Source organism: Physeter macrocephalus, unplaced genomic scaffold, assembly GCF_002837175.3.
Source record: "Physeter macrocephalus isolate SW-GA unplaced genomic scaffold, ASM283717v5 random_59, whole genome shotgun sequence".
Classification (NCBI taxonomy): Eukaryota; Metazoa; Chordata; class Mammalia; order Artiodactyla; family Physeteridae; genus Physeter; species Physeter macrocephalus.
The window spans coordinates 123,608-150,000 of record NW_021145341.1 but is presented as its reverse complement, the minus strand read 5'-3'; the positions used below and the strand labels follow the sequence as shown (position 1 = coordinate 150,000).

Sequence of the window (26,393 nt, the reverse complement as noted above, 5' to 3'; positions counted from 1 at the left end):
CCCCTGTTCAGCTGGGGCAGCTGGAGAGGACCCAGGACCTGGGGGGAGGGGAGGCGAGGGGAAGGCAGAAGGTCAAGAGGCAGAGCCCAGGAGAGGCTGCAGCCTGGAGCCAGGATTGAAGGAAAGGTCACTGAGAGGTGCCTGAGGGAGGGGAGACAATGTGCCCCTCCACTGCCATCCTGGCCATAAATCCCACTCTCTACAAGCAGGAGCGATGAAGGCTCCACAGCACAGAAGACGCCCCCGCCTGGCCTTCAGGAAACTCCCTTTCCTGAGAACCGTTTGAGAAGAGAACATGTCCTGTGCAATCCCTTCCTGGGTCTGAGGATGATACCTCCAGTCCTGAGGAAGCAGGGGGATGGCTTCAATGACCTCCCTTGGTTCTTGCCCACTCCAACTTGCTTCACCGTCATGCTCCCCTCCATTTACGGGCCTCTCGTTTGGGAGGGGAAACTGAGGCCCAGAGTGGTCTGGGGACACAGGGAATACCACTGCTCCCCCAGGTCTGCCTGACCTGGCAGAGTTCTGGGCTCAAGGGGCCTGTGTTCTTCTGCTCCTCCTCTCCCCAGCAGGAGATGCAGCTAAAGACTTCAGTCTACGTGGCAGGCAGAGGGGGGCCTGCAAGGGAGAGGAGCTGGGAATGAGGTCAGCGGGTTGGATAGGCCAGGCCGTGGCTGTGAAGGCATCTGGGCTGCAGCAGTCTGGAAGGTAGGGGCCTCTGGGCCAGGCCACTCCCAGACCCAACCCGCCGGCCACCCGGCCACCCGCCCACCATGGCCTCTTTCCCGTCTCCTGCTCCTCCCCTCTCTGCAGCCCACACTCCGCCCAGGCCAGATGGTTCACATCAAGCATCTTCCATGTGGCAGTTCCACCCTGCCCACCATGCTCCCTTCCCCCTCTAGCCACATGGCTCAGTGTAGAGTTGGGGAGCAACTCTCTTGCCCCGCCCCCCCACCCCAGGTCTGGGTGGGATCCCGGTATCATGTTAACCTACCCCCCAATCCCAGCTGCTTCCCTGGCCCCTCCAGGTCCTGCCCCCCACGCACCCCCGCCACTGCCTTCTTGAAGTACAGCAGAGATCTTACCTCTAATCCCTGAATCTCAGCTGTGTGACTTTAAGTAGGTCACTTCCCTTCTCTGGGCCTTGGTTTTCTCCTCTGTGCAAAGAAGGGAGGACAGGGCAGAATAAGCTCAAAGTTTCCTTCCAACTGAACATCTATTGTTCTATGATATTCCCACCTTGAAACTATAAGGTTCTAGATCTAGTGGAAGTTGAACACCAACTTTGGAGGGGTCATCTGGTCTACCTCTTTGCCTGTGCCCAAGCCATATTTTCTTGTTGACCTGAGATCCACAAATCTCACTCACTTACCTTGCACCTCCTCCTCCTCCCACGGGCCCCAGCCTTCTAACTTGAGTTCGTCTGCTGCCAAGGTGTAGGTTCTCTGGACAAGTCCTTGGCAAAAGGCTCACTACCATACCTTACTCAAAAGCAGTAACTGGCTCTCTATGGCCACCAAATTGATTATGAATTTCTCTCCTTGAATTCCAAGCCTCTAGAAGTTGGCCGCAGCCTATCTCTTATAGCCTTCTCTTCCACATCGCCTCTGCCCAAGGTGCGTTCTCTCTCTCTCTGTATGTGTGTGTGTGTGTGTGTGTGTGTCAGCCTTCCCAGGTTTGGGGATGCCTTCCCTCCCATTCCAACCTTGCATTTCAAACCCTCCCAGGCCCAGCTCAAAAGCACACACTCCTCCAGGAAACCTCCCTTGTCTCCCATTGGCAACCTCATCATCCCTTGAAGCTCTCTGGAGGCTTCCATTTACCTTGCTGGATAAGGAGGCCTTATTACTACCCTATTTCACAGATTGGGAAATGAGGTTTAGAGAAATGAGGTAACTTACTCAAAATCACACAGCCAGTGCTGCCTCGGGTGAGAGGCATTTTGGGGTTTATTTTATTCCCCTTCCTGACTCTGCACTCTCTGAGGGCAGAAGCTGTTGTCCCAGAGCTCTCCCCAATGCAAGACTGGCCCCAGGAGGTCTGCAGTAACCATTCACTGAATAGAATTGACCAGAGTGTCTGCAATAGGCACCAATCTCAGGATCTTCTTCCCTAAATAGGGTCCCTGTCCAGCCTCCTCTCTTCCAGGGTACCATACCATGCAGTCTCTCTGGTCAGAAGAACAGGAGTCATCCCTGCTCTTCACCACCACACTCCCTCATCCAATCTAATCCCAATGCCTATAAATTCTGCCTCCCAAACCCCTCTTGAATCCATCCCCTTCTCTATCTTTATCCTCTTCCACCTGGTCCAGACTCTCATCAGCTCTCACCTGGGCACCTGCAGTAGCCACTTTCCATCACAGCCATCTTTCAGTACCTGCTCCCCTGAGTGACCATGGTGACCTTTGACAAATGCAGACCTGATTGTGACCCTCCCTGCTTCAGACCCTCTACTGGGGCCCAAAGCTGTAAGGACAAAGACGAAAACTCCTGACGTGGCTTCTTGGGCCTGCCTGGCCTTTGCTTCCTGTGCTCCAGCCACACTGTCCTTCTCTGGATTTTATTAGCCTCTAGAACTTGCCATGCTCTCTCCTGCCTGAGATGCCTGCCACTCAGAGCTCTGTGTTCCTTTCCTTCCTAACCTTTACAGTTGCAATTACATGTTTATTTACATGACTTCATTCATGTCTGTCTCTACTAGACATAAGCTCCATGAGAACAGGCACTGAGTGCCCAGTGCCTAGCAAAGTGCCTGGCATATAAGGATGCTGAATGAATGATTCTGGATCCTTCCTGTGTCCAAGCCAGACGCTGTCCAAAGGGGTGCTATGCCCAAGCTGGTGCAATTGAGCAGAGTGGGATCCACCCCTGCTCACCTTCCCATCCAGGAAACTCCAGAATCCCAGGTTTGCCCTGAGGAAGAACTGGTGGCTGATGTAGATGAGGAAAGACACCAGATATCTGTGGCTGAGGATTACTTGTGGGAAGATGGGAGTGGAGGTGAAGTAAGAAGATCAGGATTTGGACAGGTGCCTCTGGCTCACACAGGCTGCCCCTTCATTCTTTTTTTTTTTTTTTTTTTTTTTCCAAATCCAAGCGTCAAAGAAACCTTTGCATCTAGCCCCTGAACACTTCAACCAGACAGACGGTGGTGATGCAAGCCTTACCCCACCTTGATCCCCCCTCTGCTAGACTGCTGAAGCTCTCTCCTCTGGTGGAGTGCATGCACGCAGGAGACAGCCACCCCCCCTCCGCCCCAGGAATGGATGGAGCACCAGAGATGCCAGAAGAAAATATGAGAGAAAAAAGAGGGAGGGAGAAGGAGTGTGTGGTCGAGGGGTGGGCCAGTGGGACAGAGGCAGAGGAGAGAAAGAAAAAGACTAAGAAAAAGAAGAAAAATATGTGAAGAGGAAAAAGGTTAAAAGGTGGGGGGAGATAAAGGAATAGAAAAAAGAAAAGACGCAGGGGATGGGATAAAACAAGGGCAGAAGTGAGCCAAGCCAGAAAGGGGAAAATAACAATTCAATTGATTCACTCACTCAGCCTTTAACAAGAATTGACTCTGCCTTCAGACTCTGCAAATGGGTCCAGTGATCTGATGATGACCTTGACAGGTCCCTGCCTGGGGAGCTCACACTTCAGCAAGAAAGATGGGCTTTGACCCCTCACTTGTGATCACAAGAGTGGACACTAGGACTGTGGCCCCCAAGCCTGACAACATCTCCATCCAGCACATTATTCTCAGTTGGGACCTGGTTGCAACCTGGTGGGGCTGGAGTGGACCTGGGGAGTCCTAATGTCACCTAAGGACCATGCCCCATCCCTTCTCTCCCAGCTTGTCCCAGGTCCTTCCCTGGCTCCTCTGCCCCAATTTCCCCCTCTTGGCCTGGGGGGTCCTGGAGAATGTGACGGGATCTGCAGGAGTAGAAATGAAGCTTTCTCTTTAAGAGCATGGACTGAGTGTTCGCTCTAGAAGAAAATGAAGTGAAGGCACGGACTGGATGTGGATATTTGAGAAGAGGAAGATCGAAAAAGTCACCCTGAAAAAGGGCTCCAGAGAAGGAAGGATAGAGGAAGAAGCAGAGTCCCATGAGAAAGAAAGAGGAGGGAGGCCAGGGACAAAAAGACAGACAAGAGTGGGGCGGGGGAATGTAAGAAAAGAAAGAAAAAGAGAAGGAAGGAGGGAGGGAGGATGAGGCATCTTACAAGCTCTCCTCCCCTTCAGAGCTAAACTCCTCCTCTGAGTTGTCTGCACTCTGACCCCATTTCCTGGCCTCCCACTCACTCCTCAGCCGGCTCCAGTCCGGATTCCTCGTCCATCACTCCACCAAAACGGCTCACACTTAGGGCACCAATCACTGCCATGTTGCTTAATCCAGTGACCATTTTACTCCCTATCACACTAAGTCTCTCTGCAACATGTAACTCTCCCTCCTTCTAGAACAATCTTCCCCCTGCATACATGACACCCTCACTCCTCGCCTCCTTGCCCTCCTACTTCTCCCACTCTTGTCCTATCTCCTGTGCAGGCTCCTCCTTCCCTTCCCAACCCTTAAACTCTGAGGGTCCTCAAGGCTCAATCCTAGCCCTTCATATCTCCTCCCTCTATACTTTCTTGGGAGATAACTCCATCCACACCATCACCCTATGGAGGCGGGGGTCCCACATTTGTCTCTCCTCTGGACTCCAGACTCACATACCTAAGGGTTCCCTCCATGTATGTGTCTGACTGGGCGTCTCACAGGCACCTAACACTCAACACGGACAAACTTAATTCATCATCTTCCCTCTGAACCTGGAAAGGATGAAGAGATGAAGGGAAATCTCAGGCCAGAGGACTTGGGTTGAGGCTGAGGCATAGAAAGCTGTGCCTGGAATCTAAGGACCAAAAGACCCAGAAAGTGCAATGCTGAGGCAAAGGAAGAAGAGAGAAGCCCCCACTCCTGGGGTCTGTCCCCTGATCTGCCCGCAGGGGTCCTCAATCCAAACCGTGCGGGCTCCATGATGGGGACACATGGAGACCAAGTTCTTTACTGCAGCCTCACTCTTACACCCCCTCCCCTTTCTCTGTCCTCAACCCCTCTCCCAGGGACCCTCTCTCCATCACCAGTCTGGGGCAGAAGAGCATTCTGAAGGGTCAGAGCAGGGAAGGAGGGCAATAGAACCTCAGCAGGGGACCAGAGAGCTGGAAAGGGCTGACCAAACTGCTCACCAGGTACACCAACACCTGGGCTGCCTCTTCTCTTTTACCCCACACCATGCAGTCCAGACCGGGACTTGAGGGGCTCCGGGGGGAGGCCAGACCGGGACTTGAGGGGCTCCGGGGGGAGGGGAGCTGGGGAGCACAGGCGCATTGAGGGAGGGCACTTGGGGAAATTTGGAGAAGGAGCGAACTCAGAGCTCAGCACTTTCTTCCTTCTGTTTTTCTTCTTGAGGAATTTTTTTTCCCTAAGTGCTGATGCCTTTACCGTTTCTTGGGGGTGGGGGGGGAGGAGATTTTGGCTTTTGCTCCCCCCACTCCAAATGCCAGACAAAGTCTTACATTCCACAAGAAGCCAGAGCTTCAGAGTTTCCTAAAGATGAGGTGGCGTCTCCTCCCCCTCCAGCCTCAGCTCCTGCTCTCCTTCCTCCCCACCCCCCCCACCCAGAGTCTCAAGCCCTCAGTTCTGGCCAAGGAGGCCCAGCCAGGCTGGGAGGAGACCCCAAGCACATTCTTCCTCTCACTGTCATGCTGCAGAAATTAAAGACACATCTTGGGGCTGGGCGCCCGCCAAGCATTTCAAGTCGAAAAGTGGCAGAGGAGGCCCTAAGCCTCAGCTCTATGCCACGTGTAAAGGATGCTTGGAAACCTTCTGCCCACAACCCCTGGGATGGAGGTCTGAAACTGGACATTGGGGTGGTGGCTATCGCACACCATACGCACAAAGCCCACCCCCCAATCCTAGGGGGTCCCTAAACATTCTTCAGAACCACAGGCCCATGATGTAGCAACTTCCAGTCCTCGTCTCTGAGTCTTAGTCTCCTTTAAGGTGGTCAAGTGAGCACGGCTTGAACAGGGAGCACGTGGGGAGGGGGCTGTAGGTGGGAGTACTTCTGGCTGCGAAAACGCAGCAAGCAGGGAGGTGGGCAGGTCACAGCAACCCTCACCTCCAGCCTGTGACTCTCCCCGCCAGACAGCCATTCCAAAGGGGTGACCACTCTGAGGGGCAGGACTCGTGTCCCCTGTTAGGGAGGGGGTGCTCCTTGTCCCTGACCCACACTGGAGGGGGCAGGAACTGCCATCTCAGCACCTCAGCCCCCAGTCCTGCCCTGCAGTAGCTGGCACCAGACGGGGGCAGATACTGGGCCACAAGTTGCTGCCACATGGTGGGGATAATTGATGAAGGCCTGTCCCTCCATTGCTATGTCCAGCCCTGCCTCTGTGGAAACTCTATATTTTCCCTTTAATTATAGCCCCTGCAGCCTCCCTGTGCTGCCCCACCCGCACGGCTCATCCTGGCTGCCCACGGCCAGCCGGCCAGCCGACGTGGCTCCCTCCCCTCCTGTTCTCTTGGTCTTTTTTTTTCCTTTGCCTTCGTTGCACAAAAGCAGCTGGGGGAGGGCGTGGAGAGGGGCAGGGGGAGGCAATGGAATCTTGGATGGTTTGGGGGAGGCGGGACTCCCCACTTCCACGTTTGCAGCTCTGGAGCGATGGGGGTGGGGAGCTGCGCAGGAGGGATTGGAGTTGACAGGGCTCTGCAAAGGGATCCTCATTGCCTTCTCTTGGGTCCACAGATTTTGGCAGGATCAGCGGCCTGGGTAGATTGGGGTTGGGGTCGAGCACTGTTAGGAGGCTGGGACATAGAGAAGGGAGGACACTGGCTTCTGGAGGCAACTCCTCCAAATATAGCCTGTTGTTCTTGGGGTCCCCACTGCCTTTCAGGGTGTAGATGATTCTCTCCTGGTTCCAGGGACAAAGAGCAACGCCCTGGGTTTTCAGGAAAAGAGGTGAGGTAGTGGGAAACATCCTCTAAAATAAGGTCACTCACCTGCAATCCCATCTCATACTCCCAAGGCAAGTCTCCCCCAGACACCCAAATTCTCCCATATGTCCCCAACCCTGAGTCCAGGTACAGACAGAGACAGAGCTTTATGCAGCCCCCAGAAGGAGAACCCTCTCTCTGGTCAAGTGCTCTCCAGCACAGTTCTCTCCAGTTTGGCTGTGCCGGGTAGAAGGGTCTCTAACCAGGGCCTGGCCACTGGCCATGACAGACCCTAACACAAGACCCTTTTCTAAGTCGCCAGTGACCACAGCCCTCCCCAAGCAAACTTACTCCCCCCGGGGTGGAAGAGTTTTAGCAATTTCCCACCACCACCCCGCTGCCCCATCATTCAACACCAAAGCTTCCTTCTGGAGAGACCGCGTAGTCAAATTTCTCAGCCAGTGTCTCAGCCTCCCCACCCCGTCTCCCTCAATCATGCTGAGGTTTGGGGAGAGCATTTTCGTTCATCTTGGAGCCTCAGGCATGGCAGAAGAATTGACATCCTCATATAAAAACCCTCTTGCTAGCACCCATCCCCAAGTATCTGATCCTTAATGTCTACAAATGAGTCTCTAACTTGTTCCCCAAATATTCCTAAGTTCCATACCCCAGCCACACCAGAAGACACCCCTAAACAGGCACATCTTTTTTTTAGGTTCTCCTGCTTTAGAGGGGTCCCCAGCTGGCCTCTTCATACCCATCCCCTAGCTCTTGCCAACGATGTCAGGAGGGTGAATGAGGCATGGCCAGCAGGACTCTCTCCCAATCACCCCCAATCCTTCCATCTTTGAAAGGTTCCCTAACCAGCTCCCCGATTCCAGTGCCGCCCCCCAGGTCGGGGGTCCCAGGAAGAACGCCGAAGAGGCGCCCCTACCCACTCTTTAGCCCGCACTATACTGAGGACCTAGCCGCATCCCAGCGGCATCATCTCTGGCCCTGGCTGGGCTGGGGGGCTGGGGAGGCAGAGCTGCGAAGGGGGGAGATGTGCGGTGGACTCCCTTCCCTTCCCTTCCCTCCTCCTCCCCCTCTCCGTTCTCACTCCCAAATTGGGGGCCGGGCCAGGCAACTCTGATTGGCTGGGGGACGGGCAGCCGGCTCCCCCTCTCCCAGGGGCAGGGTTCCTCCCCGCTCTCCTTCAGGATGGTATAAAAGGGGCCCGGGCCGGTGGTCGGAGCAGACGGGAGTTTCTCCTCGGGGTCGGAGCAGGAGGCACGCGGAGTGTGAGGCCACGCATGAGCGGACGCTAACCCCCACCCCAGCCGCAAAGAGTCTACATGTCTAGGGTCTAGACATGTTCAGCTTTGTGGACCTCCGGCTCCTGCTCCTCTTAGCGGCCACCGCCCTCCTGACGCACGGCCAAGAGGAGGGCCAAGAAGAAGGCCAAGAAGAAGACAGTAAGTCCCAAACTTTTGGGAGTCTAGGGCTGCTTGGTATCTTGCCCTGCAAGATTTGGTCCCAGGGGTCCGCGACTTAAACTGAGACTCGGGATGCTCCGGAGGCTCAGGAATGGAAGGAAGATGGTGAGGGCTCGTCCTCGGCGCCCTGGGATAGAAGGGACCGCACTCTGGGTCGGGGTGTAGATGAATGCCCCCCAGGAGTGAGAGGGGAGGATGCTGCACGGCGCGAGTTGGCACAGGAGGAGTTCTGAGCGCGCACTGTGAAGTACTGCGGGGAAAATGGGGTCTGGACGCCGGGTGGGGGGAAAGTACGTCGAAGATGGGATGGGGGCGCCGAGCTGGGAATTTGGAGCCCCAGCTATGAGTGATCAGAGAGGCTATGAGATGATTCATAAGGAAAGATTGTTTACCCTCTCTGCAGGCTAGACAATGTTCCTGGGGCCGCGGAGGTGCTGGGCGGAGCGGGGGAGGGGGCGCGGAGCGTGGGCGGGTTGAAGGACGAGATTCTTCGGCGCGGACTTGGCCAGGCAGAGTCCTTGCGCCCTCTGCCGATCTACCCTGGGCAGTGCGCCTCCTTATCCAGCGCTTCCCCGCGCAGGAGCCGGAGCGGGAAGACCGGGATTGTTGCCCGGTGTGGACCCCACCTCTAGACCTGGAAAATAAAGTTGGAGATAGGGTAGCCCCGTCTCTAGAAGAAGTAGCCAGTCGGGGGAAATTGCTTAGTGTCGCCCGCCACCTAGTGGCCGTCTGGGTAGACGATCCGCGGTGGGCGTGGTTACCTAACTTCATTTACTATTTGCGGACTTTCTGGTTCTTTGGCTAAGGAGTGACCCAGAGGCACTGGCTGGCTTTGGGAAACGGGGGTTGTCACTGAGAGAGGCCTTTTGAGATGTCTGGGCGCTGGAGGTTAGGGCATATCCTACGTTTACGGTACGCTTCAAGTCTCTGGGCGGGATCCCACGCCAATCAGCCCCTCCCCCATCCTCCTAGCCCCGCCCACGCCATCCCACCTGCCACGGGAATGGGGCGGGATCCGGGCTAGACCTCTTGTCTCTCCTGCCGTCCCCTCCTCCTGTCTCCACCCAAACCACGCCCCACAAGCCTGCCCTCTGGTTGGGGAGCGTCTCTTCCCGTTCCTCCACCCCCCACTCTCCCACCCAATGGCTTTTTATTTCACTTGGCTTCAGCGCAAATGGTCTGGGGTTGGAGTTGGAAGCAACCCCGGCCTAAAGCTTTGTTTAAATTCCTGAGAACGGGAAAGAGTTACAGCCGCCCTGGCCAGGCGCCTCGGCGCTGTCACTGGCGCTGATGAAGAGCAGATGAGCGTTTAAGGATTTGGGGAAAGGAAAAACAAAAAGACAAAAAGAGGAGAGGCGGGAAAGGGAAAATCTAAATGTGCCTCTAAGTCCGAGGGGAAGGGACGGTGGGGTTGGGGTACCTGGAGCCCCGAGGTGGGGGACTCGCGCGCCGCTGACAGCCCCCATCTCCCCCTCTTGCCCCAGTCCCACCAGTCACCTGCGTACAGAACGGCCTCAGGTACCATGACCGTGACGTGTGGAAACCCGTGCCCTGCCAGATCTGTGTCTGCGACAACGGCAACGTGTTGTGCGATGACGTAATCTGCGACGAAATCAAGAACTGTCCCAACGCCAAAGTCCCCGCGGGCGAGTGCTGCCCCGTCTGCCCGGAAGGCGAGGGTATATAGCTCGGGGCCTGGGCCGGGGCGGGGGCGGGGGCTCTCCCTTTGCCCCGCGCAGGGGAGGCGTCTGTTGCCGGGAGCATCTAGAGCAAACCTTGCCTCTAAGCCGCGTCTCTTCCCCCCCTAGCGTCACCCACGGACCAAGAAACCACTGGAGTCGAGGTAATCCTCTGCCCTCGACTTTCGCCACCCCTCCCAGGACTCTTCACGGTTCTCCTTCTCTAACCCGGCTTCTCTTGTTTCTTCTGCCCCAACCCCATAGGGACCCAAAGGAGACACTGGCCCCCGAGGCCCAAGGGTGAGCGGTGCCCTCTCCCGGCTGTTGGGGCTGGAGGTGGGCGTGGCTCCTGGCCTGCGCTCACCCGGCCCGCCCTCTCCCGCTGCAGGGACCCGCTGGCCCCCCTGGCCGAGATGGCATTCCTGGACAACCTGGACTTCCCGGACCCCCCGGACCCCCAGGACCTCCCGGACCCCCTGGCCTCGGAGGAGTAAGTGGAGAGTCGAGGCGTTCGTGGAAGGCCTTATGTCACCTCACCCCCACCCCCGCCACCGCGGGGTTTTTAGTTTGTTGGGGTTTGTTTGTTTGTTTGTTTGTTTTGGCAGATGGCATACTTCATAGTATGAAATAACTTCAAACTTACAGGAGAAAAAAGAGAGAAAAGTTGCAAAAATAATGCAAAGAACTTTCACGTATCTTTCACGATTTGTCACATTTGCTTTATCAGTTTCTATGTATAAATATAATTATCTGGATTTTTTTTTTTTTCTGAACCATTTGAGAGTAAGTTGCTGGTATTATGTCTCTTTGCTCCTAAATACTTTAGCATGTATTTTCTGAGTGCAAGAACATTCTCTTAACGTGAGCATTGCACAATGACTACATTTTGGAAATTTAACATTGATACAGTACTATTTATTATCTAATATGCAGTCCCTATTCAAACTTCACCAGTGTTCCCAATAATGTCCTTTATAGCTTTTTTTTTTTTTTCCTGTTCCAGGATCCAAGCCAGGATCATGAATTGCATTTAATTGTCATGTCTCTTTAGTTTCCTTTCACCTGGAACATTCCGCAGACTTCCTTTGTCTTTTATGACACTGAAATTTTTTGAAGAGGCCTGTTCTGTAGACTGTCCCTTAAATTGAGTTTGTTGGATGTGTCTTCATGATTACATATTCCAGTGATATGTCTTGGGCAGGGCCATGCCACAGGTCATGTTGTTGTCCTGCGTAGCACGTCACATCAGGAGACACATGATATCAGTTTGTCCCATTACTGGTGATATTTTCTGCCTTTCAACTCACCGCCCTGACCCTGCTTTCTCATGCACTCTCTCTTCTAGAACTTTGCTCCCCAGATGTCTTACGGCTATGATGAGAAATCAACAGGAATTTCTGTGCCTGGCCCCATGGTGAGTCACCAGCGAGGGATGTAGGGGACAGAAGAAGAGCAGATGGGGATCCAGACAAGATAGGCTAGGGAAGGGATATGGGGTGGCATAGATAACTTAGGAGCTCAAGAAGACCTTTGGGACCTCAGAATCCAGAGAGGATGCAAGGCAACTGGGTGGTCTGAACGGGAACCATGGGAGATAAACTTTCCTACAGAGGCTTCATTATGGCCTCCCTTTCTTTTTCTTCTGTAGGGTCCTTCTGGTCCTCGTGGTCTCCCTGGCCCCCCTGGCGCACCTGTGAGTATCCAGGATGTCTACACTGCTTTAGGCTCTGGGCTTTTGGAAAGAGGATTGGCATGAGGGCAGGGAAGGTGCTCAGAGATCTCTTGGTGAGATGGGGGACAGGTTGGCAGGGACCTACTCTTCTAACCCTACCCTTCTCTCCCTGTCTGCCAGGGTCCCCAAGGTTTCCAAGGCCCCCCTGGTGAGCCTGGCGAGCCCGGAGCCTCAGTAAGTGCTCCCCAACTTGTACTCTCTATGCAAATACACACTCCCTCTACAAATACGTGGATTCTCCTATTGAAGGACCACCATCTGGGGTCTTTCTTACCTCCTTCTTCCAACCCTAGCCTTCCCCTTCTTTTTTCCTTACCCTGGCCATTCTAACATCCTCTCTTCCTGTCTCCTCTAGGGTCCCATGGGTCCCCGTGGTCCCCCTGGCCCCCCTGGCAAGAACGGAGATGATGTAAGTAACCCTGGTAAAGAGATACCATCAGACCCCCCACCACCTCTCCATGTGTTAGGTCCCTGTAATCTCTACCCCAGTGCCTCCACCACCTTTGGGGGTGATACCCAGAGAAAAGAGGGCATGTTCTCCTTGATGCATGGGACTGCCCTTGAACAAGGAGCCTCCTGGGATGTTTCCCCATCTTCCTAACAGAGGTGGCTCTCTCTCCCCTCACCCCAGTCACCTTAAAGCAGTCCCCAGCCCCAGCCCCTGATGTGAATGGCTTCCCTAGGCTTAACCACTCTGGGTCCCTCAGATTCTCACTCCACGTGGTGAGATTAAGGTGCTGGTGACAGAAATAAACAGAAATTCCTTTGGAGGGATGCAAAATGCAAGCAAGGGTTGCATGGTAGATTTAAACTGAGATAAGATTCTGGGCCCCTAAGCCTGACCTTCAACAACCCCAGGAAGACCCAGGCCTTCCATACTTTTCCAACTCAGGGGGCGCGGGCATGATGGCCTTTTCTCTTTCTCTCAGGGTGAAGCTGGAAAGCCTGGTCGTCCTGGTGAGCGCGGGCCTCCTGGACCTCAGGTGAGCAGGATGGTGTGGCTGCCTCCAGGCTTTGCTGCATCTGGGCTTCATTTGGGAGCTGTGTCCACAGTGGTGTCTTCTAACAGCCCTGCCTTTTGTCCTTTTCTTTTTTCTCCAGGGTGCTCGGGGATTGCCCGGAACAGCTGGCCTCCCTGGAATGAAGGGACACAGGGTGAGTCTCCTTTGTGTCATCTAAGTTCCCAAAGTCCCAGCGTCGCATTCCAGCCCTTTCCCCAAAGGATCCTGATGTGCATTGTGGTGGGTGGCAGCTATATAAGTTCCAAGGGATAGAGAGGAGACATCAAAGAGGACTTCCCTCCATTGGGAGAGAAATCCCAGTAAAGGGGTGGAGTGAGATCTTGGGCCAGTTCGGGTTTAGTGTAGCTCAGACACAGGGAGATAGCTGTGATGACCTCCTGAGGCTCCTCCTCAGGTCTGGGTGGCTGTCAAGGTTGTCCACAGTCTCCACGAGGTCTCACTTTGGCCCTCTTCCTATCTTAGGGTTTCAGTGGTTTGGATGGTGCCAAGGGAGATGCCGGTCCTGCTGGTCCCAAGGTAAGTGGCTGTGTGACTGTCATGGTCCTCCACCTCCCCTGCAGTCCCACCATGAATGAATTTCTAACTCTATTCTCTGCTCTGTAGGGTGAGCCTGGTAGCCCTGGTGAAAATGGAGCTCCTGGTCAGATGGTGAGTGTGTCCAGTTGTAGAAGGAAGAGAGGGAACAGGATGTAGGGGCAAGATGGCGGCTCGGGGAGAGGGGTGTGTCTCCTGTCTCACTTGGCTTCTCTTGGTTTTGTTGTCAGGGCCCCCGTGGTCTGCCTGGTGAGAGAGGTCGCCCTGGAGCCCCTGGCCCTGCTGTAAGTACTCCTGGCCCCTTGGGGGACTCCAGGTTCTGGAAGGGGTTCCCCAGGAGCTAAAGGGACCAGGGCTGACCAGTGCTCAGTGAATGTAACTGGCGCTTTCCCCTCTCTCCTGCAGGGTGCTCGTGGAAATGATGGTGCTACTGGTGCTGCTGGACCCCCTGTGAGTATAGCCCTTAGACCTCAGTGCCTGGGATTGCGGAGGGCTCTCAGTGTCAGCTCTTGGGTCTGATACCAGGGGCAGGACTGAACCCCAGGATCTCTTCTGTCCCAGGGTGTGACTTGCAGCTGCCATCTTCCTTCTCACTGACATCTCCCTTTCATTCACAGGGTTCCACTGGCCCCGCTGGTCCTCCTGGTTTCCCTGGTGCTGTTGGTGCTAAGGTGAGACCCCCCCACCCTCCAATGAGCAGAGCTCCCACAGGCCAAGGGGTGGGCATCTCCCTGCTCCCCAAACCAGAGGGACCCAGAATCAAGAGAGAAGCCCAGTCCCCAACACCTTTGTCCTGGGGTCCCCTTCTCTGATCTTGGAGTCCTGACTCTTGGTCTCCTGTCATGGCTCTTCACCCCCTGCCATCCAGACATGAGGTTGGACTCCCAGGGTGGCTCCTGACATGTTCTCTCTCCCAATCCAGGGTGAAGCTGGTCCCCAAGGATCCCGAGGCTCTGAAGGTCCCCAAGGTGTGCGTGGTGAGCCCGGCCCCCCTGGCCCTGCCGGTGCCGCTGGCCCTGCCGTAAGTGTCACCTCCTCAGTACCCCCGTGCCTCTCCCTAACTCAGAGTCCTTGCCTGTCACTCACCCACCTCTCTCTGTGTCACAGGGAAACCCTGGTACTGATGGACAAGCTGGTGCTAAAGGTGCCAATGTAAGTATCGCGCAGGTTTCAGAGCCGCCCCGGGCACACACCTCCCAGCCGCCCTGTGCCCTCCAGCCCTGGGCTCAACTTGTTCTGCCTCCTGCAGGGCGCTCCTGGCATTGCTGGTGCTCCTGGCTTCCCGGGCGCCCGAGGCCCCTCTGGGCCCCAGGGTCCCAGTGGCCCCCCTGGTCCCAAGGGTAACAGCGTAAGTACTACTACTCTCTCTCTTCTGCCCCACCCCCTGAGCTGGCCGGCTCACGTGGCCCTTGTCTGGGAAGCATGAAGATCCAGGCCAACTGAGCATCCCCGCTCTCCACCCATCTTCTTCTCCTCCCACTCAGGGTGAACCTGGCGCTCCTGGCAACAAAGGAGACACTGGCGCCAAGGGAGAGCCTGTAAGTCCCCCAGCAGCCCCTTGGGGGGAGGTCCAAGGAGGAATGGGAGCCCCTGGTGCTGGACACCCAGCCTCAAGCGTGCTCTGGAGCCGGTACCAGGACAGCCCCTCACCACAGGCTGCCCCCCTCCTCTCTGCCCTCTCCAGGGCCCCACTGGTATTCAAGGTCCCCCTGGCCCTGCTGGGGAAGAAGGAAAGCGAGGAGCCCGAGGTGAACCCGGACCTGCTGGCCTGCCTGGACCCCCTGGCGAGCGTGTAAGTGCCCCCTTCTCAGCCCCAGTGCCGGCCTGGTGCCCACGTGTGTGAGCTCACTGACCTCCTCTCCTCCCACAGGGTGGACCTGGTAGCCGCGGTTTCCCTGGCTCAGACGGTGTTGCTGGTCCCAAGGTAATCTCTCTTCATGGGTGGGAGGCTGACCCTGCTGCTCCCTGGACATTACCTTCCTCTCCCAGATGTAGTCAACCCCCTCCCACTCCCACCACCCAGTCTTTAGTGCCCATACTGGGGCTGCAGACCTCTCTCTTCACACTCAGCCTCACCTTGACCTTCCTACCACCACCAATGCCTCTCAAAGCACCACCCACAGCCCAGGAGGAAGAAGAGGCCCGCCCATGATAGAGACCCTAATTGTTGTTGTGACTCCCCCAACCAGGGTCCCGCTGGTGAACGTGGTGCTCCTGGCCCTGCTGGCCCCAAAGGTTCTCCTGGTGAAGCTGGTCGCCCCGGTGAAGCTGGTCTGCCTGGTGCCAAGGTGAGACCCCAGACCTCTGCCCAGCTTGGCCCATGACCCTGCCCATCCTATGAGGGTTCTGGAGCAGGACCACAGATCCACCTTCTAGAATGTCCTCCATCCCAGCCTCCACTCTCCTTCTCCCCCTCTTCCACCACCCTTATCTCCCACCCCACTCACACCTCTCTGCCTCCCCCTAGGGTCTGACTGGAAGCCCTGGCAGCCCAGGTCCTGATGGCAAAACTGGCCCCCCTGTAAGTATCACTCCCCCAGGCCCGCATCAGTCTCCTGACCTCTCACCCTCTGTCCTCACCTCCACCTTTGTACCTTCCATCCTCAGGGTCCTGCTGGTCAAGATGGCCGCCCCGGACCCCCAGGCCCTCCTGGTAGCCGTGGTCAGGCCGGTGTGATGGGTTTCCCTGGGCCTAAAGGTGCTGCTGTGAGTATTCAGTGAGGCGTATCACAGGGACAGACACACTTGGGGCGAGGGTGGGGTGGGGGGAAGAGTCCTCGCTCTGGGGCCAGCTCTGCCACTGACTTGCTATGTAGCCTCAAGCCACTCATTGCCCCTCTCTGGGCCTCAGTCTCCCTATTCCATAAAATGAGAGACCTCTCCTGGCTTTACTACCATTGCTCTATCCCTGGAAATAAGTATCGTTGGCCTGCAAACACACACACACACACACACACACACACACACGGGGATAGGATGGGCCTTTTACATGATAGTCAGCCCCAAATCTTGGTGGGTTCTTTGAGGTTCAAAAGGAGATATCAGAAGAGATGAGCAGCTCAGGTCACCAAAGGCATACATTGGGGAGAAGAAAGGGAAGAGGGTGGAGAAAGGAGCCTAAGGGGCAGGTCGTCTGGGAGGAGAGGGCTCAGGGAGAGGCCAAGAGATGGAGCAGTCAGTCGAAGCCAGCAAAGGCCTTCCTCAGGGGCCAGAGCTGATTGAAAAAGCTCCTTAAAAATTCCACTCAAAGTAAACGGGAGGGACCCGGGAGGCCTCGGTTTCCCACTTCAGCTCCCTCAACCCTAACTCTCTCTCCCCACAGGGAGAGCCTGGCAAGGCTGGAGAACGAGGCGTTCCTGGACCCCCCGGCGCTGCTGTAAGTATCTCCTTTTGGTCCCTGTCCCCTCCCTGCCTCCGCCCATGTCACATCCCTACATCCTGCAGGAGGGATGCAGGAGGCTCCAGCCCATCCCCAGGGCGTCAGGACCCCCAGCCCCCAGGCCCCCTACCTGTGCTCTCTTCCTCAGCTGCCCGCCCACCTCACCACCCTGACCCATTTTTCACTCTCTCCCCATAGGGTCCTGCTGGCAAAGACGGAGAAGCTGGAGCTCAGGGACCTCCCGGACCTGCTGTGAGTGTCCCTGACGGGGAGGCCTGGGGAGGGGGTGCTGTGGGACAGGAAAGGGGAGATAGCCCCCGTCCCCCTTCTCCTGAACCTTCCCATGACCGCAGCATTTCCTCTGTGCAGGGCCCTGCTGGTGAGAGAGGTGAACAAGGCCCTGCTGGCTCCCCCGGATTCCAGGTGAGGCCTCACGGCTGTCAGGGTGTTGGGAGAGGGGCATGAGGAACACCCCTTCCAGATTCTAATCCCTCGCTTCCCTCCCCCATTTCCCACCTACAGGGTCTCCCTGGCCCTGCTGGTCCTCCTGGTGAATCAGGCAAACCCGGTGAACAGGTAAGAGGTAGCAGCCAGCTGAAGAGATGGGGAGTGCAGGGAATACAGAGGGAGAGTCCAGCCTCGCTAGATAATCAGACAACCATCAACTAGAGGGATCAAGGTTAGACTCGAGGAAGGACTTCCCATCATGAAGGGTGCTACACAGAGGGGAACAAAGAGCTGCACCTCTGCATGATAGGATCTGGAAGGAGCTGCATGGCTGCTGGTCTGGATGACTTCTTTTTAGAGCTGCTGGCATACTCTGGCTTTCCCTCAACCCCAAGGTTGGGGAGGGTGACACGTTCACGAGGAGGAGTAGAGAGATAATCCCGGTTCAGTGCTGAGAAGGGATTGGTCTCCAATCACAGACCCCAAGGGCTAGCCCCCAGGTGGACAAGAATGTTTTCTAGTTGGGAGGACCAAGGTGGCTTCTGCTCACTGTGTGTCCCTCCCTCCCGCGCAGGGTGCTCCTGGAGACATTGGTGCCCCCGGCCCCTCTGGAGCAAGAGTAAGTAGAGCCTCTTGCTTCTTCCACCAACATGCCCCATGCTTGGCCCCATCTCTGCAGCCACCTCATGGGCCCTGTCCTTCCCTTCCAGGGCGAGAGAGGTTTCCCCGGCGAGCGTGGTGTGCAAGGGCCCTCCGGTCCTGCAGGTCCCCGTGGGTCCAACGGTGCCCCTGGCAATGATGGTGCTAAGGTAAGGGCAGCACGGGGACCAGGTCTCACGCTTCCTGTGATGGGGGATGCCTGGCTGTGACCAAAGGCATCTGGATGTTGGGGAGGGATGGGGGGACAAGACTGGGCTGGGGTCCATGTGCAGCCTGACGTTCTGGGCTGTGAGCCTTCCCTCTTAGCTAGTACCTGTCTTTGGCCTCAGAACCAAGCCTGGGAGAAATTAAGAGGGGGCTCAAAGCTGTGACCCACTTCTGAGACCCCCCGCCTCACTCCAGTCTTCTTGATTGTCATACAGGGCGATGCTGGTGCCCCTGGAGCCCCTGGTAACCAGGGCGCCCCTGGCCTTCAAGGAATGCCTGGTGAACGAGGTGCAGCAGGTCTCCCAGGCCCTAAGGGTGACAGAGTAAGTTGAACTCCCCCTCCCTCGAACCCTGTGTGGTTCCCATCTCTCTCTGCTTCAGATCCCTCAGCATCTCTCTTTCTACTCCCTTGGGTCTTTCCCTCTTCTCCTTAATCCTGCCTTCTTCTTCTCTGGCCTCTTGGCTGATGAATCCTTACCTATAATCCAGGCCCTACCCTTCCCATGTGTTACCATGGCAACAAGAGGTGGAGGGGGGGGTGCCTCCTGGACGAGGAATCCCTCTACACAAAGCAGGAGCTTCTTCATCTAAGTTCCCCGGAATCCCCACACAGACACATTTCCCCTGAAAGATCTCGAGTCCTTGGCACACATGGGGGCAGGGCAGACACAAACTGGGGAGGGGTCCCAGACACAAACAGGATGCTGTAGGTCACCTCCCTGCCCCACACTGGAAGTCTCAGGCTTTCCTATGTCTTTAGGGCGATGCTGGTCCCAAAGGTGCTGATGGTGCTCCTGGCAAAGATGGCGTCCGTGGTCTGACTGGTCCCATTGGTCCTCCTGGCCCCGCTGGCGCCCCCGGTGACAAGGTGAGATGGCTGCCTCCCCACCTTCTTCCCTAACACACAGCTTCCCCAGCAAGCCTGGGCACAGCTCTGCAGGGGAGGCAGCTCCTGCCATTCCAAGCTGGTGATCCAAAGGTGGGGGGTCAGGAGCGAGGAGGACTCTCCTGGGTTATCTGCCAGGAGTATTCAGCATGGGCCCCTGACCCTGAGCCTCTTGTCCCTCCCTCTCAGGGTGAAACTGGTCCCAGCGGCCCTGCTGGTCCCACTGGAGCTCGTGGTGCCCCCGTAAGTACAGAAGACCCAGTTAAGGCTCCATACTCCACCCTTCTCTCCCTTCATACTGCCCCTGGCCCTCTTTCTGTCCCTCCTCCACCTTGGCTCCCACCTGCTCTGGTCCCTGTGGAGAGCTCCTCAGGCCCTCCTTCCCCACCCTCCAGTCCGTCCCATCCCACCTTCCCCCAGATCAGGGCATCTCTCCATTTGCCTCCTTTTCTTCTAGGGAGACCGTGGTGAGCCTGGTCCCCCCGGCCCTGCTGGCTTCGCTGGCCCCCCTGTGAGTACCAAGATCCCTTTCAGCTTCCATCTCCACCTAGGCCCCGGGGCCTTGAGTGACTGGATGAGGACAGAGGCGTTGGCCTGATTCAGAGAAGGAGGCTGGAGGGGGGATTGTCTCCCATTCAAGCATCTTCCTGCCTGGAGTTCCTGTCCTTCCTCAGCTGACTTCCTAGGCTGGCACAGCCCTCTCCTCCACTCACCACACTCCCTCCTCCCCCAGGGTGCTGATGGCCAACCTGGTGCTAAAGGTGAACCTGGTGATGCTGGTGCTAAAGGCGATGCTGGTGCCCCCGGCGCTGCTGGACCCACTGGACCTCCTGGTCCCATTGTGAGTATCTCGCCGTCTAGGCCCCGAGCTGCCGGCAGGCTGGATCCAGGACTGGCCCGGCCGTGACGCCTCTGTGCTCTCCTACAGGGTAACGTTGGTGCTCCCGGACCCAAAGGTGCTCGTGGCAGCGCTGGTCCCCCTGTGAGTACCTCACTCTGATTCTCTGCCGAGGCTCTCCCCAGCCTGCGTTTGGAGATGGGGCAGCTGGGCCAGGTGAAGGGCTGTTCTCCCTCTGATTGCTTCTTTGTCCTCTTCTCCAGGGTGCTACTGGTTTCCCTGGTGCTGCTGGCCGAGTCGGTCCCCCTGGGCCCTCTGTAAGTGTCTGTGGTGGAGACTCCACCGGTCTGGGAGGGTATGGGGCACAGGCTGTCAGGAGTGCGGTGGGCCCGACTACGGCTTCCGTAATGCTCCAGAATCCGATGGATTCTGACAGCCCCAATTCTCCCCATCCAGGGAAATGCTGGACCCCCTGGACCTTCTGGTCCTGCTGGCAAAGAAGGCAGCAAAGGCCCCCGTGGTGAGACTGGCCCCGCTGGGCGTGCTGGTGAAGTCGGTCCTCCCGGTCCCCCTGGCCCCGCTGGTGAGAAAGGAGCCCCTGGTGCTGATGGACCTGCTGTAAGTGTACTACGCTCCAGAGGGGTCCAGAGTGGGGGCAGCGTCCCTGGCCACTGGAAGTCACCTCACCCTCACCTGTCCCCCACAGGGCGCTCCCGGCTCTCCCGGACCTCAGGGTATTGCTGGACAGCGTGGCGTGGTCGGCCTGCCCGGTCAGCGAGGAGAAAGAGGCTTCCCTGGTCTTCCTGGCCCCTCTGTGAGTGCCCCCTCGCCTTGAGGATCCCGAGAAGAACAGTTGCAGGACTTGGAGGGCGCAGGATGGGGGTGTTGGGGTCAGCGAGGACAGAGGTGGCGGGTCCTAGGGCCCTCTCCCAGCCCATCCCTGGCCTGACTCTTTCTTCTCCCGCAGGGTGAACCCGGCAAACAAGGTCCTTCTGGAGCAAGTGGTGAACGTGGCCCCCCTGGTCCCATGGGCCCCCCCGGATTGGCTGGACCCCCTGGCGAGTCTGGACGTGAGGTAAGCGGTTGCCGGCCCCATGCCAGTGCCCTCAGCGTGGCCATCTTGGCCTTGGCCTGAGCCTCCCTCCCCTTGGCTGACGCTCACCTTTCCCCGCTCTCTGCAGGGAGCCCCTGGTGCTGAAGGATCCCCTGGACGAGATGGTTCTCCGGGCCCCAAGGTAAGACGGCTGCGCCCTGGGGCCACAGCCCCACCTGCCGCTCCACCTGGCCCTCTCAGCTGGGGCTGACCCGGATTCCCCTCCTCCCCTCCTCTCCCCCTCTCAGGGTGACCGTGGTGAGACCGGCCCTGCTGGACCCCCTGGTGCTCCTGGTGCCCCTGGTGCCCCCGGCCCCGTCGGCCCTGCTGGCAAGAGCGGCGATCGTGGTGAGACTGTAAGTAGCTGGGCTCTGGCTGACCGTTTCTGCTCAGGCCAGGGACTCTGCAGGCCTGCCGAGGGGTCTGCAGATGGACCCCTGACCTCACCTAAGCAGGGGGAGAAGAGGAGGCCTTGCGAGATGTCTGGGCCCTTGGCCTCCCTGGAAACGCTGAGCCACAGCTCAGCCTCGAGTCCCCTCCTCCAGACAGTCCCGTTTCCCCCGAGGAATGGGGTTTGTTCCCAGGTGCTCGCCCCAGCTGACGTGAGGCCTGAATTTACGTGAAGGTTCACCTGGGGTCAGGAGAGAATGGATATGGCAGGAAAAGATGAGAGGAAAGAGGGATTCGGCCAAGGGGAGGTCTCACCTGCAGCTCAGGCTGTGCCAGCCCTCAGCTGGGCTCTCCCTGACCAGGATCTAATGCCCTCTTTGCTCTCCCCAGGGTCCTGCTGGTCCTGCTGGTCCCATTGGCCCCGTTGGTGCCCGCGGCCCCACTGTAAGTGCCCTGCTCTGGCCCTTGTGTCCTCAGAGCCCTTGTCCAGATGTGGACTGCACCCCCTCAGCGCTAACAGAACTTCCACCTGACAGCCTGTCCCCATCTCTCTTCTAGGGACCCCAAGGCCCCCGTGGTGACAAGGGTGAGACAGGCGAACAGGGCGACAGAGGCATTAAGGGTCACCGTGGCTTCTCTGGTCTCCAGGGTCCCCCTGGCCCTCCCGTGAGTATGCCCAGCCCCTCCCCAGCCCCCCAGCTGCCATCTTGTCTTCTTTTAGCATCTCCCCAAGTCCTGCTGTGTGATGGGGGAGGACCCTTTGCCTCGGTTTCCCTCTCTGGACTGTCCTTCTCCTCCCTAGTGGGGACTGGGGTCTGAAGACTAATGGGTATTTCCAAGTAGCCTCTGAGAGAGGGAGGGGTGCACAACGAGGGATCGTGGGAGGGGTCTCAGCCTATGGACACCCCGGGGCTGGACTTCCAGAATAACAGGGTGGCTGGCAGGGGGGCGGTTGCTGGCCACATTTGACCTACGCTCGGCCTAAACTGTCTTCGCATCTCTCCTTCAGGGCTCTCCTGGTGAGCAAGGTCCCTCCGGAGCTTCTGGTCCTGCTGGTCCCCGCGTGAGTTGTGTCTTCTATTTACCTGCTCTTCCTGGGTCCCTCGCCTCTCTGGAGAACGGTCTCGGGCAGGGGATGAAAGAAGGGAAGAGGGGCTCTGGACAACCTTACGCAGCCCCCGCCTCCCCCTCCCCACTGCTTCCTCCCACAAAGTTTCCTGGCCCAGCTGTGGGAGTGAGCCATAATGAGGCTGAGGAACCAGAGCCAGGCGGAGTGGGTTGTGGGCTTCTCTGCCAGAGCTGGGGTGGGCCCGTGCTTTCTGGCAGGTTTTCTCCAACCAGCTTCCTCCCTGCAGGGTCCCCCTGGCTCTGCTGGTACTCCTGGCAAAGATGGACTCAACGGTCTCCCAGGCCCCATCGGTCCCCCTGGTCCTCGTGGTCGCACTGGTGATGCTGGTCCTGCTGTATGTGGTCCCCCACCCCGTCTACCCATGGCCCTCCAGCCCTGAAAGCACTGAACCCCGGTAATCCCCCCTCTCCTCCCTCTCTGCGCAGGGTCCCCCCGGCCCTCCCGGACCCCCTGGTCCCCCTGGTCCTCCCAGCGGTGGTTACGACTTCAGCTTCCTGCCCCAGCCACCTCAAGAGAAGGCTCACGATGGTGGCCGCTACTACCGGGCCGATGATGCCAATGTGGTCCGTGACCGTGACCTCGAGGTGGACACCACTCTCAAGAGCCTGAGCCAGCAGATCGAGAACATCCGGAGCCCTGAAGGCAGCCGCAAGAACCCTGCCCGCACCTGCCGTGACCTCAAGATGTGCCACTCCGACTGGAAGAGCGGTAGGGGGTGGCCCAGCTGTACCTCTTCCTCCTGCCGCGACGCGGCTGAGCCCTGAGGTGCCCACATCCCGTACCTCCCCTGACGCCATCTCACCCTGCCCCACTGCAGGAGAATACTGGATTGACCCCAACCAAGGCTGCAACCTGGATGCCATTAAGGTGTTCTGCAACATGGAGACAGGTGAGACCTGCGTGTATCCCACTGAGCCCAGCGTGGCCCAGAAGAACTGGTACATCAGCAAGAACCCCAAGGACAAGAGGCACGTCTGGTACGGCGAGAGCATGACCGGCGGATTCCAGGTGCGTGAGCTCGATCCTGTAGCCACTCTGAGGAGATGGGCTGGCCCAGGGCTCAGAAGGGCCTGAGGGTAGGTCCTGGGTGGACCAGGCCTCTGCTAAGTGTGATCAGCTGGGAGGCAGGAGACCTGGGTCCTTGATACGGGGTCAAACACAGGGTGCCTGGGGGCAAGGGGTGCCACCTCTGGACGTAAGCTTCACTAGGATGCTCTCAGGGGACTCCCGGGAGGGAGGCCAGGACTGGAGGCTCCAACACAGCCACTCACTCCTCTCTCTTCCGCTCCCACAGTTCGAGTACGGCAGCCAGGGCTCCGATCCTGCCGATGTGGCCATCCAGCTGACTTTCCTGCGCCTGATGTCCACTGAGGCCTCCCAGAACATCACCTACCACTGCAAGAACAGCGTGGCCTATATGGACCAGCAGACCGGCAACCTCAAGAAGGCCCTGCTCCTCCAGGGCTCCAACGAGATTGAGATCCGGGCCGAGGGCAACAGCCGCTTCACCTACAGCGTCACCTACGACGGCTGCACGGTGAGTCCAGCAAGGCCCCCGCTCTGGGCTTTGGCTTTCCGGGCAGGCCCAGTCCCCCCACCCCCTCACTGCCACTGGGTGACACCCCTCTCCCATTGTCTCCCTTTCACCCCAGAGTCACACCGGAGCCTGGGGCAAGACAGTGATCGAATACAAAACCACCAAGACCTCCCGCTTGCCCATCATCGATGTGGCCCCCTTGGACGTTGGCGCCCCAGACCAGGAATTCGGCATCGACGTTGGCCCTGTCTGCTTCCTGTAAACTCCCTCCACCCCAACCTGGCTCCCTCCCACCCAACCCACTTGCCCCTGACTCTGGAAACAGACAAAGAACCCAAACTGAACCCCCCAAAAAGCCAAAAAAATGGGAGACAATTTCACATGGACTTTGGAAAATATTTTTTTCCTTTGCATTCATCTCTCAAACTTAGTTTTTATCTTTGACCAACTGAATATGACCAAAAAACAAAACTGCATTCAACCTTACCAAAAAAAAAAAAAAAGAATAAATAAATAACTTTTTAAAAAAGGAAACTTGGTCCACTTGCTTGAAGACCCACGTGGGGGTAAGTCCTTTTCTGCCCGTTGGGCTTATGACACCCCAACGCTGCCCTTTCTGTTCCTTTCTCCATGCCTTCTTGGGGCCTCCCCTCCACTGCTCCCTGAATCTAAGTCTCCCCAAAAGACACAGGAAACAATGCATTGTCTGCCCAGCAACCAAAGGCAATGTTGAAACACCCAAGTGGCCCCCCCACTCCCAGCCTACTCCCTTCACCCAGAACCCCCCAAGCCCTGGGGGGACCCGGAGTTCTCAGACTGCCAAAGAAGCCTTACCATCCGGCATCCCTGTTGCCCCGGCAACATACCCCTCTTTGTTTTTGAGGGGAGCATGCCAGGGGCACCACTGGCCCTTCACCACCGGGTTTGGAGAAAAGTCAGGAGGGGCCAAGACAGAGCAGAAACGTCGGATTTGAGAAACATACCAATCCCCCTCCATGCTACCCGGCTGGGTGGGAGAGACTGCTCTGTTCCTTGTGTAATTGTGTTGCTGAAAGACTACCTCGTTCGTCTTTGGTCTTTGTGTGTCACCGGGGCAACTGCGTGGGGGGCGGGATGGGGGCAGGGTGGAAGGGGCTCCCCATTTTATATCAAAGGTGCTACATCTCTGTGATGGGGTGGGGTGGGGAGGGAATCACTGGTGCTATGGAAGTAGAAACGCACCCCCCCCCCCTTAGGCCAGCAAATGTTCCTTTTTGTTCAGTCTTTTTTTATTCTTTGTTTTTTTTTTTTCTCGTGGATGGGGACTCGTGAATTTTCTAAAGGTGCTATTTAATGTGGGGGAGAGAGTGCTGGCTCCAGAGAGGGTCACTTGCTCTCCACCCTCTTTTCATCCCCCTTGGCGCCTCTCCTCTCTCTCCCGACCTCTCCTTCCTCTGAAACCCTCTCCTCAGCTGCATCCCATCCTCACGGCCTCTCTCGGTCTGTTCTGCGTTCTCTCTCACTGGGTTTCGGAGCACAGTTTCCCAAAGCACAAAGCAGTTTTTCCCCCTAGGGGTGGGAGGAAACAAGAGACTCTGTACCTATTTTGTATGTGTATAATAATTTGAGATGTTTTTAATTATTTTGATTGCTGGAATAAAGCATGTGGAAATGACCCAAACCTATCTGCAGTGGCCTCCTAATTTCCTTCCTTGGAGTTGGTGGAGGGGAGTCCTGGGGAGGGAGCTTTGGGTGGTGGGTGGGCTCTCCTTCAGTGTCTGCCCCTTCCCTGCCCCTCTTCCTCTAGCACCCTTGATGGCCCCTCCCCCTCCCTCTTGCCTTTCTTATGCCTTTACCCTTTCTCTTAACTCTCTCCTGCCATCTTCCTTGCATGTTTCCCATACCCTCTTGTCCCTTACAGTGCCAGACAGGCAACCCACTTGTGTATCAACACACACACACACACACACACACACACACACACACACACACCCCTCCCTGCAGATACTGCCCTGCCCAAACCTCATGCCATGCCCATCAATGCCACCAACTCTCGCTGCTCCCCCCACTACTGCTGGGGGCACCCTGCAGGGTTGGGGGGCTGTGGTCAGGGCGCTGGGAGGCCCGTGGTTGGGGGAGGGAGGTGGGGCAGGGAGGCGTCCCTGGGAGCCCCCCTGGGCAAATGCCTAGGGTCATCTGGCCTCTTCTGCATCCTAGCCCCCTCTGAGCTCCTCCAAGGGGGCAGCCAGCAGCACCACAGGAGACAGGGTCGCTGAGCCCGCCCTGAGGGTCGGAGGAGAGCTGGAGAAAGCATTGCCTCCTGCTTCTTCTTCTGGTCCCCCCACCCCACCCCGGGAGGGAAGGAGGGAACCACCAGCCCTCAGGAGAGCCTCCCCAGGGCCTTGGAGAGCTGCAGTCCAGGTACTTACCAGCTGCTACCAG

General features: G+C 57.4%; 1 protein-coding gene across 1 annotated transcript; it reads left to right on the top strand.

Moving 5' to 3' along the window:
* Window positions 1-8,178: 8,178 nt before the first annotated feature.
* COL1A1 (collagen type I alpha 1 chain) lies at window positions 8,179-25,576 on the top strand. The gene is made up of 51 exons (XM_007128545.3): window positions 8,179-8,418; window positions 9,924-10,118; window positions 10,248-10,282; window positions 10,383-10,418; window positions 10,507-10,608; window positions 11,464-11,532; window positions 11,767-11,811; window positions 11,971-12,024; window positions 12,206-12,259; window positions 12,780-12,833; window positions 12,952-13,005; window positions 13,335-13,388; window positions 13,476-13,520; window positions 13,637-13,690; window positions 13,812-13,856; window positions 14,024-14,077; window positions 14,329-14,427; window positions 14,514-14,558; window positions 14,656-14,754; window positions 14,891-14,944; window positions 15,091-15,198; window positions 15,277-15,330; window positions 15,596-15,694; window positions 15,874-15,927; window positions 16,014-16,112; window positions 16,729-16,782; window positions 16,984-17,037; window positions 17,155-17,208; window positions 17,308-17,361; window positions 17,807-17,851; window positions 17,943-18,041; window positions 18,315-18,422; window positions 18,860-18,967; window positions 19,175-19,228; window positions 19,443-19,496; window positions 19,719-19,826; window positions 19,914-19,967; window positions 20,087-20,140; window positions 20,280-20,441; window positions 20,530-20,637; window positions 20,791-20,898; window positions 21,005-21,058; window positions 21,165-21,272; window positions 21,697-21,750; window positions 21,865-21,972; window positions 22,316-22,369; window positions 22,662-22,769; window positions 22,861-23,143; window positions 23,253-23,443; window positions 23,730-23,972; window positions 24,088-25,576. The coding sequence occupies exons 1-51, from the start codon at window positions 8,316-8,318 to the stop codon at window positions 24,232-24,234; spliced, it is 4,392 nt and encodes a 1,463-aa protein (XP_007128607.1). The 5' UTR covers window positions 8,179-8,315; the 3' UTR covers window positions 24,235-25,576.
* The last annotated feature ends 817 nt before the right edge of the window (window positions 25,577-26,393 follow it).

Bases quoted from the DNA above. Each gene is read 5' to 3' on its own strand.
- COL1A1 (XM_007128545.3), top strand. From the start codon at position 8,316: ATGTTCAGCTTTGTGGACCTCCGGCTCCTGCTCCTCTTAGCGGCCACC. The intron at 13,389-13,475 runs GTAAGTGGCTGT...TCTGCTCTGTAG, and splicing joins CCGGTCCTGCTGGTCCCAAG to GGTGAGCCTGGTAGCCCTGG. The intron at 19,229-19,442 runs GTAAGTACAGAA...CTTTTCTTCTAG, and splicing joins CTGGAGCTCGTGGTGCCCCC to GGAGACCGTGGTGAGCCTGG.